The 17,336-nt window shown below is 38.2% G+C and overlaps 1 protein-coding gene across 1 annotated transcript in view; it reads left to right on the forward strand.

Moving 5' to 3' along the window:
- The window catches only part of LOC140467057 (immunoglobulin-like and fibronectin type III domain-containing protein 1), an 80,821-nt gene that overhangs the window by 53,316 nt on the left and 10,169 nt on the right, over positions 1-17,336 (forward strand). Inside the window, exons 13-19 of the mRNA XM_072563119.1 lie at positions 1,377-1,501; positions 2,630-2,771; positions 5,730-6,026; positions 7,269-7,568; positions 7,822-7,995; positions 9,425-9,553; positions 15,347-15,649. Of these exons, the coding sequence (XP_072419220.1) occupies positions 1,377-1,501; positions 2,630-2,771; positions 5,730-6,026; positions 7,269-7,568; positions 7,822-7,995; positions 9,425-9,553; positions 15,347-15,649 (1,470 nt within the window). The remainder of the gene's footprint in view (positions 1-1,376; positions 1,502-2,629; positions 2,772-5,729; positions 6,027-7,268; positions 7,569-7,821; positions 7,996-9,424; positions 9,554-15,346; positions 15,650-17,336) is intronic.

A 17,336-nucleotide genomic window follows, 5' to 3' on the forward strand; every position in this document is an offset into this window, starting at 1 on the left:
GAAGGGCTTTTGTCTGAAACATTGATTTTCCTGCTCCTCAGATCCTGCCTGACCTGCTGTGCTTTTCTAGCACCACTCTAATCTAGACTCTGGCTTCTAGCATATGTAGTCATCACTTTTGCCTATAAATTTACTTGCCACTTGCCAGGCAAAACTGGATATTATCCACATCTTGCTTCTGGATGTTTTCTCACCATCTGAATGGTTTTCTCTGGAGTTGAGTCGTCTTCTGACTGTAATGAATTTGACAAGCATTCAGTGGCAATTCTAAGAACACCTCCATCTCGTAGAATTCTGATTTTAAAGCCACATTGTTACATTTTTGGAGATTCATGAAGTTATCTATGATATGATTGACATTATTACCATCTATTATTGCCTATACCTAATTGTTGTCAAGATGGTGGTGATGATCTGACTTCTTGAACTGGGCACCAAAGATACTGTTCAGGAGAGTGTTCCAGGATCTTGACAAAGTGACATTGAAAAAACAACAATATATTTCCAAATCAGGATGACAGGATAGAGTTACAGACACAGTAACTCTGACCCACCATTCTGATTTGGAAATTTATTGTTGTTCCTACAGCAGTTTAAGGATGAAGGTCATCAGCAACATTTCAGGGCAATTAGGAATAATCTGTAAGTGCTGCCACAGCCAGTGAAGTCCACATCCACTGAGTTATTTAAAAAAACTTTGATGACAGGTCTTACTCCTTTGAGATTCGAAGCAGTTACTCTGTCCAACTCCATGTTTTGTCATATTGTGTGATACGTAATATACTTTTCAGCACTAACCCATTCAGACCCTTCCATCTTTGTACAGCAGAAATGGCCAGCGTGTTCCTTGTATTTGATGTGTCCAGTCCTGTCAAAAAACACACCTGAGAATGAACTTTAAATTCAGTCTGTTGATTCCCTTATTATAGGAAACTAAACTAAGTTATTAATATTAGGTACGGGGGAAATAATTAAAATATCTGAACAAATTTAATTAAACATTTCAAATAATTTTGCTACAACAATAATATGTATGGTTAAAAGGATCCAGAGACATAGTGTTAACAAACATTTAAATACTATAGGTTGGGAGATATTTGAACTTCCATTAAGAAATGAACAGTGACTTTGAATTATAAATGCTCGATTGATCTGAACATTCATCATAAAGTCTTCGTTCAATTAGCAGCCAGAACATGAATTTTCAGTTCCCACAGAGAACGCGACTGAAACTCTGATGTGATTTGTACAATGTGTAAATAGGCTGTAATGTAAAAATATACTTTTCAACATTTAAACTGTTCTAATGCAGATGAATCTCTAATTTTCAACACCATTTCATTTTATAAATCTAATTTTCTTGTGCATCATCTCAGAACCAGTTCAACGTTTCAAAAGTGGACTTTTAGATGTGAGTGCTCAGAAGGGAAAGGCAGCTGAATTTTGTTGTGTGACAGCAAATGAAAATACACAAGGCACCTGGTTTAAGAATGGCACAAAGGTAGTTCATTTTCTTTTAATTGAAATGTTATAAAACCCTGAGTCATTAAATTCAGAGCTATTGTTTACAATAAAAGCAAACAGGAGTGGTATGCTCATGCTCCAATTCTTTTGGATAATGTTATCTAATCAACTCATTGTCTATGAGAATTACAAAAAAATGACAACATTTACTTGCCATCCATAATTTTCCTGAAGGGAGCAATAATTTGCTTTCTTGACCGCTGCAGACTATGTGTAACAAGTAGTTCAGCAGTATATCTTTTTGTCCATGAGATTTAGATTGGATGCAAAACATATTAGAATTAACTAATAGAGTCATGGAGTCATAGAGATGTACAGCATGGAAACAGACCCTTCGGTCCAACCTGTCCATGTCAACCAGATATCCCAACCCAATCTAGGCCCACCTGCCAGCACCCAGTCCATATCCCTCCAAACCCTTCCTACTCATATATCCATCCAAATGCCTCTTAAATGTTGCAATTGTACCAGCCTTCACCACTTCCTCTGGCAGCTCATTCCATACACGTACCACCCTCTGTGTGAAAAAGTTGCCCCTTAGGTCTCTTTCATATCTTTCCCCTCGCACCCTAAACCTATGCCCTCTAGTTCTGGACTCCCCGACCCCAGGGAAAAAACGTTGCCTATGGAGCATTGATTTGAGTGTTGCATTTAATCATACTGTACAAAGCCACATTGACAAATGTACTTGCTTGCTAAGTCAGTAATTCAAAAAAAAGAACTTTGTTAAGAAAACTGAGAAAAGAATATTTTTCAAAATATTTCCATGTATTTTGAATTTTGTTTCAAAGTTACAAAAGATATCACTATTGTTTCTGAGTTAAATATACCTTTCCTGGATGTCACTAGATCATGCAAACCAATAAGCATTTTGTAACTTTGTTGGAGAGACTGTCATGATTGATAGTTACTATGTGGCAAATTGTATATGTGTGATACAAAGAGAGGGATTTATTGCTATTGGGATTTATTTGCAAAATTATTTTTCCCCCTGTATTTCTCTCTAGCAACAAATCATGAACAATTTTGCAGATTCTCCACAGGTTTTTTGCTACTGCTTTTAGAACTGAGCTTGTTTGTATATACAACATTTGTATCACTACAGATTACTTCAGGAAATGGAAAAATAGTCACGAAAGAAGGAGCAGTACAAAAACTGACAATACCCAATGTCAAGGAGGAAGATTCAGGGATGTATACATTTGAAGCTGATGGAGGGAAAACCGAAGCCTCTCTGTTTGTTGAAGGTAAATCTCTCGAAGTTAACATTAGCTTTGGGACACTCAAATTAACTTAAATCCACAGCAACCAGCAATTATGCAATTACTGTGAGGAAAGAGATGAAAATCTGAATATAGCTTGTATGTTTAACAGAAATCATTCCTCTCAATATATTTCTTCCATATGAAATAGTAACACCAAAAGTGTAGAATATTAAATTTACAGATATTAGCACTGTAGGAAATACAATGTGGCTCATAGGTTCACCCATATATTCAAAGTATCTGATTATTGCACATTTCCTTCCTCAGACTTATGAGCTTTACAAGTTGGTGCATGAAAACTTAATATTTTGTAAAGAAAAATGAATAGCTTTTATGCTTCCACTGTGCTTTCAGTTATTGCTTAAATTGTATGGAGATTAATCAGTATTGAAGTTAGCAGCTCTGACAGAAATTCACCAGACTCAAAACATAACTCTTTTTTTTCCCCCCACAGATGTTGCCAGTCTTGTTGAGTTTTGCCAGAGATTTCTGTTTTTGTTGTTGAAGTTAGTAGCGCGGTCTTGAAAAGTGACTGAAAACAAACTGACAGCTATTTGTATTTGATCAATTCAGTGCAGCAATTTTCGATTCTGCACTGAAGCTTGAAACCAATGAGTCATAGAGTCATTGAGATGTACAGCACGGAAACAGACCCTTTAGTCCAACTCGTCCATGCTGACCAGATAGCCCAACCCAATCTAGTCCCATTTGCCAGCACTTGGCCCACATCCCTCTAAACCCTTCCTATTCATATACCCCTCCAGATGAATTTTACATCGTACAATTGTACTCACCACTTCCTCTAGCAGCTCATTCCAAAAAACACCACATGTAAATGTTACCCCTTAAGTCCCTTTTATATCTTCCCCCCCCCCCCCCCCCCTTTACCCTAAACTCCTGCCCTCTAGTTCTGGACTCCCCCACCCCAGGGATAAGACTTTGTCTATTTACCCTATCCATGCCCCTCATGCTTTATTAAACCTCAATAAGGTCACCCCTCAGCCTCTAATGCTCCAGGGAAAACAGCCCCAGCCTATTCAGCCTCTCCTTATAGCTCAAATCCTCCAACCCTGGTGACTTCCTTGTGAATCTTTTCTGAACCCTTTCACGTTTCGCAATATCCTTCTGATAGGAAGGAGACCAGAATTGCACGCAATATTCCAAAAGTGGCCTAACCAATGACCTGTACAGCCGCAACATAACCTCCCAACTCCTGTACTCAATGCTCTGACTAATAAAGGAAAGCATACCAAATGCCTTTTTCACTATCCTGTTTACCTGCGACTCTACTTTCAAGAACTATGAATCTGCACTCCAAGGTCTCTTTGTTCAGCAACACTCCCTAAGACCTTACCATTAAGTGTATCAGTCCTGTTCTGATTTGTTTTTCCAAAATGCTTCACGTCACATTTATCTAAATTAAACTCCATCTGCCACTCCTCAGCCCATTAGCCCATCTGATCAAGATCCTGTTGTAATCTGAGTTAACCTTCTCCGTTGCCCACTACACCACCACTTTTGGTGTCATCTTCAAACTTACTAACTAGACCTTTTATGTTCACATTCTAATTATTTATATAAATGACAAAAAGTAGTGGATCCAGCACCAATCTTTGTGGCACACCACTGGTCACAGGCCTCCAGTCTGAAAAGCAACCCTCCACCACCACCCGCTGTCTTCTATTTTGGAGCCAGTTCTGTATCCAAAGGCTGGTTCTCCTTGTATTCCATGAGATCTAACTTTGCTAACCAGTCTCCCATGGGGAACCTTGTCGGACGCTTACTGAAGTCCATATAGATCACGTCTACAGATCTGTCCTCATCAGTCTTCTTTGTTACTTCTTCAAAACTCAATCAAGTTCAATGATTTCATATGTTTTTATGTATTAGCACATTTGAATCCAGTGGTCTAATGGTGCCAGAATAAAGCTGAAGTATGGTATTCCTCATCAATTCATTTTTGTTCAGGGATGGACACATTGACAGAAAATCATTTGCAGCCAAGCTTTCTCAGTATTCCACCCAATTTATCTTCCAAATATAAATCTGTTTCATTTTGCATTTCTCTTAATTATTTCAGATTTGATCTTGGGGACAGGATGGGAATTAAAATGAAAGAAGAATTATATAAATAAATGCTGACACACACTAATTCGATGAATCAGAGTCAAGGCCCTTTCGCCCATCAAGTTGGCACCAGTCTAACCCAAGTACCTAACTATTAGAGCATAGAACTGAACAGTACAGGTATGGGCTCTTTGACCCAGAATGTTGTACTGAACATGACGCCAAATTAAACTAATCCCTTCTGCCTGCCCTTGCTCCATATCCCTCCATTCCTTGCATATTCATGTGCTTATTTAAAAGTCTCTTAAACATCTAATACTATTTTTCAGCACTTGGCCGATAGCCTTGTATTTCTGACACAGCAAGTGTACATCTAAATAATTCTTAAACACTGTGAGGTTGAAATAAGCTGACTCTGTGTTCTATATTCTGTGGAACTGACAGCTGCACAATTTAAGGATGAACTTGTTTAAACATAACATTTGCCAAACAAAGCTAATTAGATACAGCTCACGTGTAAATTCCAGAAGGAACTTCTATATATCTGAAACATTGCTGTGCCTGCTAGGACACATCAACTTTATTATGATGCAAATAATTTAAATAAACTGAGTGTTGATCCTATAGAATGCTGTAGCAAGTTCTGACAAATCAACTGCTCCAAAAGCATCATTAACTTTACTCATATCACAGTAAATTAGTAGTGAGCCCTTGATTTTCTTCTTATGAAAATCATAGTAAATGTTAACAATAAGAACTGATCAGAGGAACAAGTAAAACCTACATAAGCTTAAACATTTTAGTGTAACTGAATTTTTATTTAGATTAGATGATTGTAACTTAATGGTTTTTAACATTTTTTTTAAACATCAGATCCTCCAGAGTTTGATCAGGATGTGCTTGACCAGTTGGGAAAGAAAGACACAATTATTAAGGCTGGTCACACTGCAACAGTGAAGGTGCCATTCTCAGGAAAGCCACCAATAAAGGTGTCTTGGTACAAGGATGGGGAAGAACTGTTTGAAGACAACAGGGTCAGCATTGACAACAGTAAAAGTTTTACACGTTTGTCAATCTCCAAATGTAACAGAAAGGACAGTGGAAAGATGACAATTAAATTGAAGAATGAAAGTGGCACAACAAGTGCAGATGTTAACTTGGCTGTCATTGGTAATGTATTGATTTGTTTTCTTTAATAGATTATTGTTACATTTTTGCATAAGTTACATTGGAGGCATATTCAATATTATGGTTGGCTATATTATGCAAACACTTTGTTTAGATTATATGTAACCTCTTATGATCATGATGTGAATGATGATGCATTCCCAGAAGATTACTCTTAGGAGTGCTCTCAGGTTGATTGACTAGTAGAAGAAAAGAAACAGTAAGTCAGTAAAAACATCTCAGATGATCGTTCCCATCCAAGAAAGAGAAATTAACCTCTTTTCAACATGGCTGAGTAGAAACTGAATGGAGTGGTATGTTAAACCTGTGTCCAAATTGTGCCTCAATTTATTCTCTTGTCTTGAGAAGTAATGCATAATTTTGTCCTGCAGAGATCTGAGATATGTTAACAAAACACTTGAAAATTAAAAGGTTGTTTTTTTTAAATGGATCTGTGGGACCAAAATCCTACAGCCAGACAGAAACCTCCAGCCAAATCTTCCTGGAGTACTCAGCTCTAGGAGATACAAGAACACCTTATGTCTGGAATTTCCAATCCTTGTTCTTGCAGGGATCAAATTGATGTAGTTACTCTTAGTGACAAATAACACATCGACCATCTCAATGACCCATATGACAATCTCAAGGGCTACAAGCTAGGGATATGACCTAAGCATCAAAAACATAGAGATTGGTAAATTAATTTTTACAGTCAATGAGCTTTCCTTACCAAGTAGATCATTTGAGGTTATTTCTCATGTCTTTTGCACAAAGGGAGGAGGAAGCCTCTGACGTCTTTACTGGACAAAGCAGCAGACACCAGATTTCCCAGGAAATTCTAGCAAGTGGATGTTCAAGGTGCATTAATAGCCAAAGAGATGTCTGCCAATTCATTCTAGCAATTGACTTTTCCCAAATATTCCAACAGAGTCTAAGCTAGAAAACACTGGTTGCCCTCAGCTCTCGTAAAAATGCCATAATTGGGACTAGGGCTACCTGTTAAATTTTTTTTGCTTATCCTTCAGGTGTTATATTAATGAGAATTTCAGAGAAGCATTGTTAAAATGTTACATAATTCAATAATTCAGCACTGCAAATGTTTTATTTGATGTTAAGAAACATACACAAACTTTTAAAATTATTCACAACACCTGTATCCTGCAGGATATTGATTCCTATGAGAGAAATAGTAATGATTAGTTTGATTTGAAATAATTTATTGATGGTTTTATTGCTTTGTTTCAGACAAACCACAAGCCCCTCAGGGCCCTCTAGAAATTCTAGCCAGTTTGGAAAACTGTATTTCTTTTAAGTGGAAGCCTCCGAGAGATGACGGTGGGAAACCTATACAGCATTATGTAATTGAAAGGCAACAGGTGGGTAGAAATACATGGACAAAAGTTGGTGAAGTGGACAAGTCAACAACAACCTTCTCCTATGACAAAGTGGAGCCAGAAAAAAAATACAAATTCAAAATCTGGGCTGTGAATTCAGAAGGCAAAAGTGAAGCATTGTTATCAGATGTAATCACTGCTGGCAGAAAAGGTAGGTCCTTGTATTTCAACTTTAACTTTAATGATCCATTCAATTCATTAATTGAGTTTAAATCTAGCCTGTAGGGAAGCAAGCATCTTAAGGAGTTGTTATTATATCTAAAATACAAGATCAGTTAATCTGGTCTGATTGATCAGATCCCATTCATTATATCATGACAAAAGCACATAAAGCAGTAGATAAATATGTCTTATGTATAATTGTGACCAAATTTAATGTTTTGCGGAAATATTCATTATTCCAGATGTTCCTGGAGCTCCAGCAAAACCAAATATCTTGAGTGCAAGCAGCAAATCCATTACAGTGTCATGGACTCCACCACAAAACACCGGTGGTTCCAGAATAATTGGATATATCATAGAAAAGCGTAAGAAAGGTAGCAACATCTGGAGTGCTGTCACTGATACTCCAGTTACAGGTAATTACAAGGGTTGGGTTTTACAGACTGGAGGAAATAACCAAGAATACTTGGAAGTGAGTGATCTGGTCCCGGTTTTTGAAGTATACAAGACAAGTTTCACTAATATGTGCCCTTCGCATGTTTTATTTGTTTTCCTTCTGGGAAATGGCATCACAACGTTAATGTCAGTGTGAGAAAAGGACTCTTGAGTCCTAAGTTATATTTGCTCAGCAACATTACCACATGTAGCTTTCCAACTGGTATTCTATGGGCCCACCTTACAGCAGGTAGGCCACTAGTGGTACTAGTCCAAAGCTGACAGCTCTGAGGCCTCAGCAGTGCCACTGGGAAAGTTGATTAATGATGAGATACACAGGAGGCCTCTGGCCTAGAGCAGGGAATTAAAAATACATTTAAAAATTCATAGAACCAGGGATAGAAAGGAAACTACTCCGATAAGATTGATGACTCTTCTTTGTTCTATTAAATCATACCCTCCTTGACTGTGGCAGAGCCACATCCATTTAGCTGAGGGCCTCCCCATTCAGCCAAGAGCACAAAAAAGTTACTACTCATTATGGTAGTTGCTGGCTGCCGAAAATGGGAAACATCTCCACATTTGATTCCGCAATAGAAAAATGTTGTGACAGCAAGCCCTCATTGAGAAGTCAATTGGGACCAGCCCCTATGATTTCACTTATCCCAACGCTCCACCTTCCACTTCCTGGGTCTTGCTAAAATCCTGGTCCAGTACTTGGCCATTTTGATCTGATAATTTGAGATTGCTTTCACTGGCTTGTAGAATTTGTTGTAACCTTTTAAAGAATTAACTAATATTTGATGCCCAAGTATTAAGCATTTCATGTAAGAAAATGGAGTTAACATTCAAAAGAGATCAAAACAAAAACTTTAATCACGCTTTATCTTTTACACAATATAGTTGATCCGTTAAGATTGCCGTACTCACTCTTAACACATCAAACGTATCAGAAGAAATTAAGTTATTGCTTCAAGATAATGTGTTTTGGGGATCATTATAATTACTATCATCTAATATCACTTCATCTAAAAATCCCTTCTGAAGAGAAAAACATTCACATTTTCAAGTATTATTTTGCTAGAAGAAAATTAGTAACTTGAGTTTAAAACTGAACACAATTTGTATCCTGGTTTTGCCTTTTCACATGCATATAATTGAATTTGGAACTTGAAAATGTTTATCATTTTATTAAGATCTGGAATTCACATACAAACTTCAATTACATGTACCATTTTGAGGTCGTTGATGAGAAATATTGAATTGTGAAAGATTACAGGTTAAGATCCAACTTTAACTTTAATGATCCATTCAGTTTATTAATTGAGTTTGACACTAACTGAAAGTAAGGAAGCAGGCATTTTAAGGCATTGTTATTGTATCTAAAATGAATGAGCTCATTTTATACAGGTAAGAAGTGGACGATAACTGATGTCATTGAAGGGTTGGAGTATGAATTTCGAGTGATTGCAGTGAACTCCTCTGGTCCAGGGGAGCCCAGCTGTGAAACTGAAGCAGCATTTGCTCGTGAGCCCATGAGTATGTATTCACAGCGAACTTCAAGGATAAGGATAGTAGCTCATCATAATAGTATGAAGCAATGAAAAAAGTACAGTTGATTCTGCTATAACGTGCATTTCTTCAACACGAATTGGTTTTAATGCAATTGAAGAATTTAGACCATTATTCATGGATGAGAATTTTCCTTTCCTGTATTGGCTATAACACGGTTCCAGTCCCATTGTTTTAAATGATGCTGCTATTATGCGATTTTCTTATAATGCGGGATCACACAGGAACAGAACTATCACGTTATATCAGAACAGACTGTGGTCTAATTTATTGTATTATGTCTCACAGTTATTATGTAAAGACACCTTTAAAGTTACTGACTGATCTTGTTCTGGGATCTGGCTTGGCTTTTGGAGCTAGAGATCCTGCACATATGTGCCTAATCTTCTTGGGGCCACATTCTGTGTGATATCAAGTAAAGTAGGGAACCTTTTGGGTAGGTGTGACAAATAAAATCTCTTCCAGTTATTGCTGGTTTGGTTCACTTTGTTGACTATAGTCATAGCATTGGCTACACCTAAAGCATGTAGTTATTGTTGGCCTTTTGGTCACATTTGTAACTTCACCCTTCGTATTTTTAAGTAATGAACTCTTGAAAATTGATCGTATCTTGAAAGAATTTGTTCTGTAATCAAAAGGAAATTAGGTTTTTCTTCGTGATGATCAATGCTCCAGTTAAAGATCGTTTTGGCTGTCTGAGCTCAGAGAAACTGGTGCTTCTGATTGCCTGAATTCTCTGATGTGAAAAGCTGTTGTCCTGTTTGTCTTCAATGAGTTTTTCCACTGAGATACAGCAGTTTATTTTGTGCAGATGACCACCACTGCTAACCAGGATGTGATTTTGCTTCTACCTGAGTATTCTCAATGCTTACATTAAGAAACTCGGCGTGAGTATTATAGTATTTAAAATACAACACATGTTTATTACAACTAATAAATTAATTATAATCCAAAATTACATTTCCATAGAGCAGCATTGAACACCATGCTCCAGTAGTACACACAAGTATAATATTGCAATATCATGACTATGTCTATTGAAGATATGCTGACATACTGGCTGTGAGACATAACACAAAAAATTATTTTAATGTCTATAAATTTTTGTGAGTTGTTTGTATTATGGGTGAAACCATGGGCTGTTTATTCCCATAGGTGACAGGACTCTGCTGTCAGGACTAAATGGATTTTAGTCACTTGCCAACAGTGAAACAAAATACCAAGAAGTGGCCAACAAGTTGGCCGTCTCCATGCTCACTGTCCTTTTGCAGAAGGATGCAATCAACTCAATCCAAGGGCTGGAGGCAACTCTTGTAGGGAAGCCCTACCAGGAAAGGGGAGTGCTGCTGTGGCAGGTCAAGAATTGTGCAAGAACTAGGGCAGCATGGTGGCACAGTGGTTAGCACTGCTGCCTCACAGCTCTAGAGACCCGGGTTCAATTCCCACCTCAGGCAACTGACTGTGTGGAGTTTACACATTCTCCCCGTGTCTGCGTTGGTTTCCTACCACAGTCCAAAGATGTGCAGGTCAGGTGAATTGGCCATGCTAAATTGCCCATAGTGTTAGGTGAAGGGCTAAATGTATGGGTGGGTTGGTGTGGACTTGTTGGGCCAAATGGTCTGTTTACACACTGTAAGTAATCTAATCTAACATCAACGTGAAAGTGTTACCATTGCACATCATAATGCAGCTGCAATGAAAAGGCTTTCAAAGGCAGTAGGGAGATCAGGATAAAGGGAAAAACCCATTTGAAAGAGTTGATGCCTAAGATAAGAATTAGGAACAGGAGTAAGTCATTTAGCTCCTCAGGCCCCTTCAATAAGATCATGTCTGATCTGACATTCCTCATGAACACTTTCCTGCCCTTTCCCCATAACTCTTGATTCTCCTCCTGATCAAAACTCTATCCATCTCAGCTGTAAATACACATAATAACTCTGCCCCACATGAATATGTTTATTGAAGATATGGCTGTGAGACATAACACACAAAAGTTTTTAATATTTATACATTTTTTTGTAAGTTGTTTATATTACGGGTGAAACCATGGGCTGTTTATTCCCATAGGTGGCAGGACTCTGCTGTCAGGACTAAATGGATTTCCCAAAGCCACACTTGCCAGCAAGTGTGGTGGCAAGAACAAGAAGGCAGATTACTATCCAAATGGAGTCAAGTTAGGTATAGGGGAAGTACAATGAGATCTAGGTGTTCTTGTACATCAGTCAGGCAGTGAAGAAAGCTAATGACGTGCTGGCCTTCATAACAAGAGGAATTAAGTATAGGAGCAAAGATGTCCTTCTGCAGCTGTACAGGGCCCTGGTGAGACTGCTCCTGGATTATTGTGTGCAGTTTTGGTTGCTAAATTTGAGGAAGGACATTCTGGCTATTGAGGGAGTGCAGTGTAGATTCACGAAGTCAATTCCCAGAATGGTGGGACTATCATATGTTGAAAGATTGGAGAGACTGGGCTTATATACTCTTGAGTTTAGAAGGATGAGAGAGGATCTGATTGAGATGTATAAACTTATTAACGGATTGGACACTCTGGAGGCAGGAAGCATGTTTCAGCTGATAGGTGAGTCCTGAACCAGAGGACACAGTTTAAAAATAAGGGGTAGGCCATTTCAAACAGAGTTGAGGAGAAACTTCTTCACCCAGAGAATAGGTGGATATATGGAATGCTCTGCCCCAGGAGGCAGTGGAGGCCAAGCCTCTGGATACTTTCAACAAAGGGATGGATAGAGCTCTTAGAGATAGCGGAATCAAGGGTTATGGGCATAAGGCAGGAACAGGATACTGATTGTGGATGATCAGCCATGATCATAGTGAATGGTGGTGCTAGATCATTGGGGCAAATGGCCTACTTCTACACCTATTGTCTATTATCAGCAGTAAAACTCTGCAGCAAGAAATTCCAAAGACTTTCAACCCTCTGGGAAAAGAAATTCCTCCTCATCTCAGTCATGAATTGGCACAGCTTAATTCCGAGATTATGCCCTCTGGTCCCAGGCTTTCCCCTGAGGAGAAACATCCTCAGAATATTTACCCTGTCAATCCTTTTAGGGAGGATGGCATGGTGGCTCAGTGGTTAGCAATGCTGTTTCACAGCGTCAGGGACCCTGGTTAAATTCTAACCCTTGGATGACCTACTGTGTGGAGTTTGCACATTCTGCCTGTGTCTGCGTGGGTTTCCTCCAGGTGCTCCAGTTTTCTTCCATAATCGAAAGATGTGTAGGTTAGGTGGATCGGCCATACTAAATTTCCCATTGTGTGCAGGCTAGATCGATTAGCCATGGGAAATACAGGTATAGGATCGGGGGTGGGTTTGGGTGGGAGGCTCTTCAGAGGATGGGTGTAGACCTAATGGGCTAAATGGCCTGTTTCCACACTGTAGGAATTCTATGATTCCATTATGTCTCAATTAGTTCACGTCTAATTTTTTTCTAAATTCTAACGACTAGAATCCAAATCTGTTTAGCCTTTGCTCAGAAGACAATGTCTCCATATTAGGAGTCATCCTGGTGAACCTTCTCTTAACTGACTGAATGAAATAATATCTTTTCTTAAATAAGGGGACCAAAACTGCTCAAGTGTGATCTTACCAGCACCTTGTACAGTTACAGTAAGACTTCCTGACTCTTACACCATAAATACTGCAGTATACAATTAAAATTGTGATGCCTTGCATCCAGATGACCACTGGGGCATGGAACCACCAGCTAAGATTGAGCCATTTCCAATGAACTGGTGGGTCTCCACACAAGGAGGATTGCTGTTCACAGCCATCAGAAAGTTATCACAATCCTACAGAATTAACCTTAATTGGATTCTTTGCATTTTCATAGACTAGGCAGCTGATTCTATTATCAGACAAATGCTGAGTTTCAGAATAGCAGGAAAGCACCAGGGATTCATCATTACTTGGGACTGCACTATTTTCCATTCCCAACCACAACAGTCTACCTTCAACTCAATCGCTTCAATCCCTAGCTCAATGGAGCCAAAACGGTTCAATTCCTTCTTTCATTTCACATAGATGTGCTAGCTGACTTTTAGTGCATTGAATAAAAGTATATTTATTCTCTACTGGTAAAATTAATATTCTGATTGATGCTTAAGATGATTGGGGAACTGTTGAAGTGAAGGGGGAAGCAACGGCCAAGTGGTATTATTGTTAGATTGTTAATCCAGAGGGTCAGGTAATATTCTGAGGGCTTGGGTTTGAATCCCATCGCGGTAGATGGTGGAAGTTGAATTCAGTAAAAAATATCTGGAATTAAGAGCCTTATGATGACCATGAATCGATTGTTGGAAAATCCATCTGGTTTACTTCTATCCTTTTGGGAAGGAAACTGCTGTCCTTATCTGGTCTGGTATACATGTAACTCCAAATAATGTGGCTGACTCTTATGTGCTCTCTGGGCAACAAATGCTTGCATCAGTGACATCCTCATCCCATGAATGAATAAAACGATTTCACCTTGTCATTTTTGTATTGTATGAGGGATAATGTGTCCATTGCATCTTGTGAAATTCCACATAGTTTCATAGCAACAAGGTTTGTGATTTTGTTAAACAAAGTAAACCGGTGTGATTACCTTTAATTTGAGCAAGAATTCCATTTCTCTTTCTCCTCTTACTTGCCTGCCTCATGTTCTCTTAGCATAATTGTGTGGCCAATGGTAGGGGACTACTTCCAGCCTTCAGCAAAAATTATATTCTCAGCAACAGTAAATGTATGAGAGAATCATCGATCCTAGAATCACATAAACCTGCAGCAGGGAAGATCGTCACTCGGATGTCATGTATGAACTAGTTGACGTTTAGCCATCCAATCTAATCTCACTTTCTAGTTCTCGGCCTATCGCTTCTTAGATAATGGTGCTTCACAGCAGACTGCATATCCACAATGTTTTTTTAAATGTTAGGAAATTTCTGTTTGCTCAAACATTTCAGACAGTGAGGTTCAGATTCTCACCATCTTTCAGTTGAGAAAGATATTGCTTTGAACTCAATCCAAAATTTAAATCTCTTAGCCCATTACTATGCCGTCTGGTTATCAGCTCCTTAAACTCATCCTCAGCCTCCTGTGTTCCAAGGAACATAATGCTAGCTTATCCAACTTTCCTCTGCAATTAAGTCCATCCTTCCATTTATCACTACTGTCAAGATCTTCACTCTGATTCTCTCCTCCCTAATTATCTTTGCCTTTGTGATTTGAGTGACGATGCTGCACCCCAATTCAATACCTCATGAAAGTACTCAGATCGACAGCAGAGAATCCGTGTTTTAAGAATCAAATCTGCAGTGTTGCCTCAAGGATTCGGATAAATCTAGCCTCATTTATATGAACAGGTCTCATGGACAGAGAATAATTATAGTTTTGCAGTTCCAATGAATAAACTTCCTCAATAATAAAAGGTTAAGAAACTTAACTTGTTGCAATTCCAATCCTTTTAAGAATCATAGAATAATTTTTGGAAATGCAGCGTAAATAGACACCGAATAGGTTTGAAACATTTTCCAAATTCAGTAATTATTTTAACTCCAATTTGAAACTAAAGTAGAGAAGTATCTTGATCATTTTATGGTTTAGAGATACTGGTGTTGGACTGGGGTGTACAAAGTTAAAAATCACACAACACCAGGTTATAGTCCAACAGGTTTAATTGGAAGCACACGAGCTTTTGGAGCGATGCTCCTTCATCAGGTGGTTGTTTCATCAGGTGTTGATCATTTTATTCTACCTTCTACTTGCAGAGGTACCTGGAACTGTGAGAGATCTCAGAGTAACAGATTCCACCTACTCAACCATATCGCTAGCATGGACTCCACCAATTTACAAGGGCAGTGATATTCCTAAAGGGTACATTGTTGAAATGAAATCTTCTGGCAATGCAGCTTGGACTAGATGCAACTCTGCTGCTGTGGGATTGAATTCATATACTGTGAAAGGCTTAAAAAAAATGGGAATGTATTTTCTACGTGTAAGAGCTGTCAGTGATGGTGGAATGGGGGAACCCATGGAATTAGACAATTATGTTCTTGCCATGCCGCCTCCAGGTAATTGTGTTTACAATTTTACCATGTATATGTTTATATAAATGTTTTATTGACCCTGGCTTTCAAAATCTATTTTCTTAATCTTCTAGCTGACCTGGTAAAGATGAGGTATGGGAACGTACTATGTTGATAGATAGTATGCAAAATTATTTAAATTGAATATGTGCTGATTGAACATAAACAGATGAGCTGTTGACCCATTGCCTTCAATGTTTAATGGTCACTGAAGGAGAGCTTAGTTTGGGCTTAGATTGAGCTCTGTGCTGTTACTCTCTGTCAGGCCCAGATGAACATTGGTAGCAATCAATGTTTAGTCCAATTAAATACAAAATGGTTTGGACAAAATACAAAAACCTTGGAGTCAACCTCTCCTACCATTGTGCCATGCTCTGCACTCCAACCTTCAGGTTCAGTTTGATGTAACTTCCTCGTACTCCTACTTGGAAGTGTATGCTCTCAGAGAGCTTTATAGACCAGAAGGGAGACATTTAATTCATCATGTCTCTGCTGGATACTTCTCAAAACCAATCTGAAACTAATTCTATTGCTCAGCTCTCTCATCTTAACTGAATATCTCTGTGCAGCCAAAGCTTCTGTCACTCTCAATGTGATTTATTTCAAAAGCATAGGATACGTACCATCAGCCCTGTAAATTATCTGCCCTGTATTTTGGTATTACTTTTTCAAAATCAATCTGTGTATACTTATCTGTAACAAATATGCCATGCTCTTTTCAACATTTCACCTCCAGCAATACTAGTCAATAACAGATATGTTTAATTCTTCCACTATGGCTTGGTTAGAGTCTGATCTTCACCACACCTTTTCTACCTTACCTTTAACTATTGTAAGCCTATCAAAATAATTTGCTGCTACCTTTGGTTTATCTGCACATTTCCTTTTAGCACTTCTAACCACTCTTTCCATCTGTCCATTTAAGCTGTCCGTATTCTGTATTTCTGATTATTCAATCAATCTCAGTCTTGGTTTACCATCTGCCTTCCCTTTTAATATTACATATATTTATCTTTCTGAGTTTGCCTATGGAATGTCATTTCTTGATGCATCCCTTTCCTACCTTACAGACAATTATTCATTGAACTTCATCTGCCTTATTTTTGAACATATCCACAAATACATTGACCTTAATGTTAACATTTCTTCCTGGTTAATGCTCATCAGTACCCTTGCTGTTTCAATGAAGATTCATTTATTTTCAGTCTTGCATGCTATCAATGGCTCTTAATTATCTCTTCTATTTCACACTGAATTGAATTATGTAGTGGTCACAGTGTCCAAATTTCATTTTATTCAATTCTCAGTTGGTTGTCCCATTTCGTTTTCCTGTATCAACTTAAATGATGCTTTCTTATCACCTTTCACATCCATAGACAGATCAGCCAACAAAATAAGTGTTCTGTCTGGCGATACAAAGACAAATTTGTTTTTTTATGCATAGTAATGTTCCACTCATAGCAATACAATAAATAACAAGCCAATATATTATAATGATTTGGCAGAAGGATAACTGATGGTCAGGGTAATAGATGTGAATTGTATTTTGTTTAGATTTTTGAATTTTCATACATTCTCTTAACTGATATTCACCTCTTGAATCAAAGCTAACAGATATCACATATAATTCATTCCAGTATGCCTATGATGTATTCAAAATTCTATAAATTGC

The sequence above is a fragment of the Chiloscyllium punctatum genome, chromosome 45, assembly GCF_047496795.1.
Source record: "Chiloscyllium punctatum isolate Juve2018m chromosome 45, sChiPun1.3, whole genome shotgun sequence".
In the NCBI taxonomy this organism is placed as follows: domain Eukaryota; kingdom Metazoa; phylum Chordata; class Chondrichthyes; order Orectolobiformes; family Hemiscylliidae; genus Chiloscyllium; species Chiloscyllium punctatum.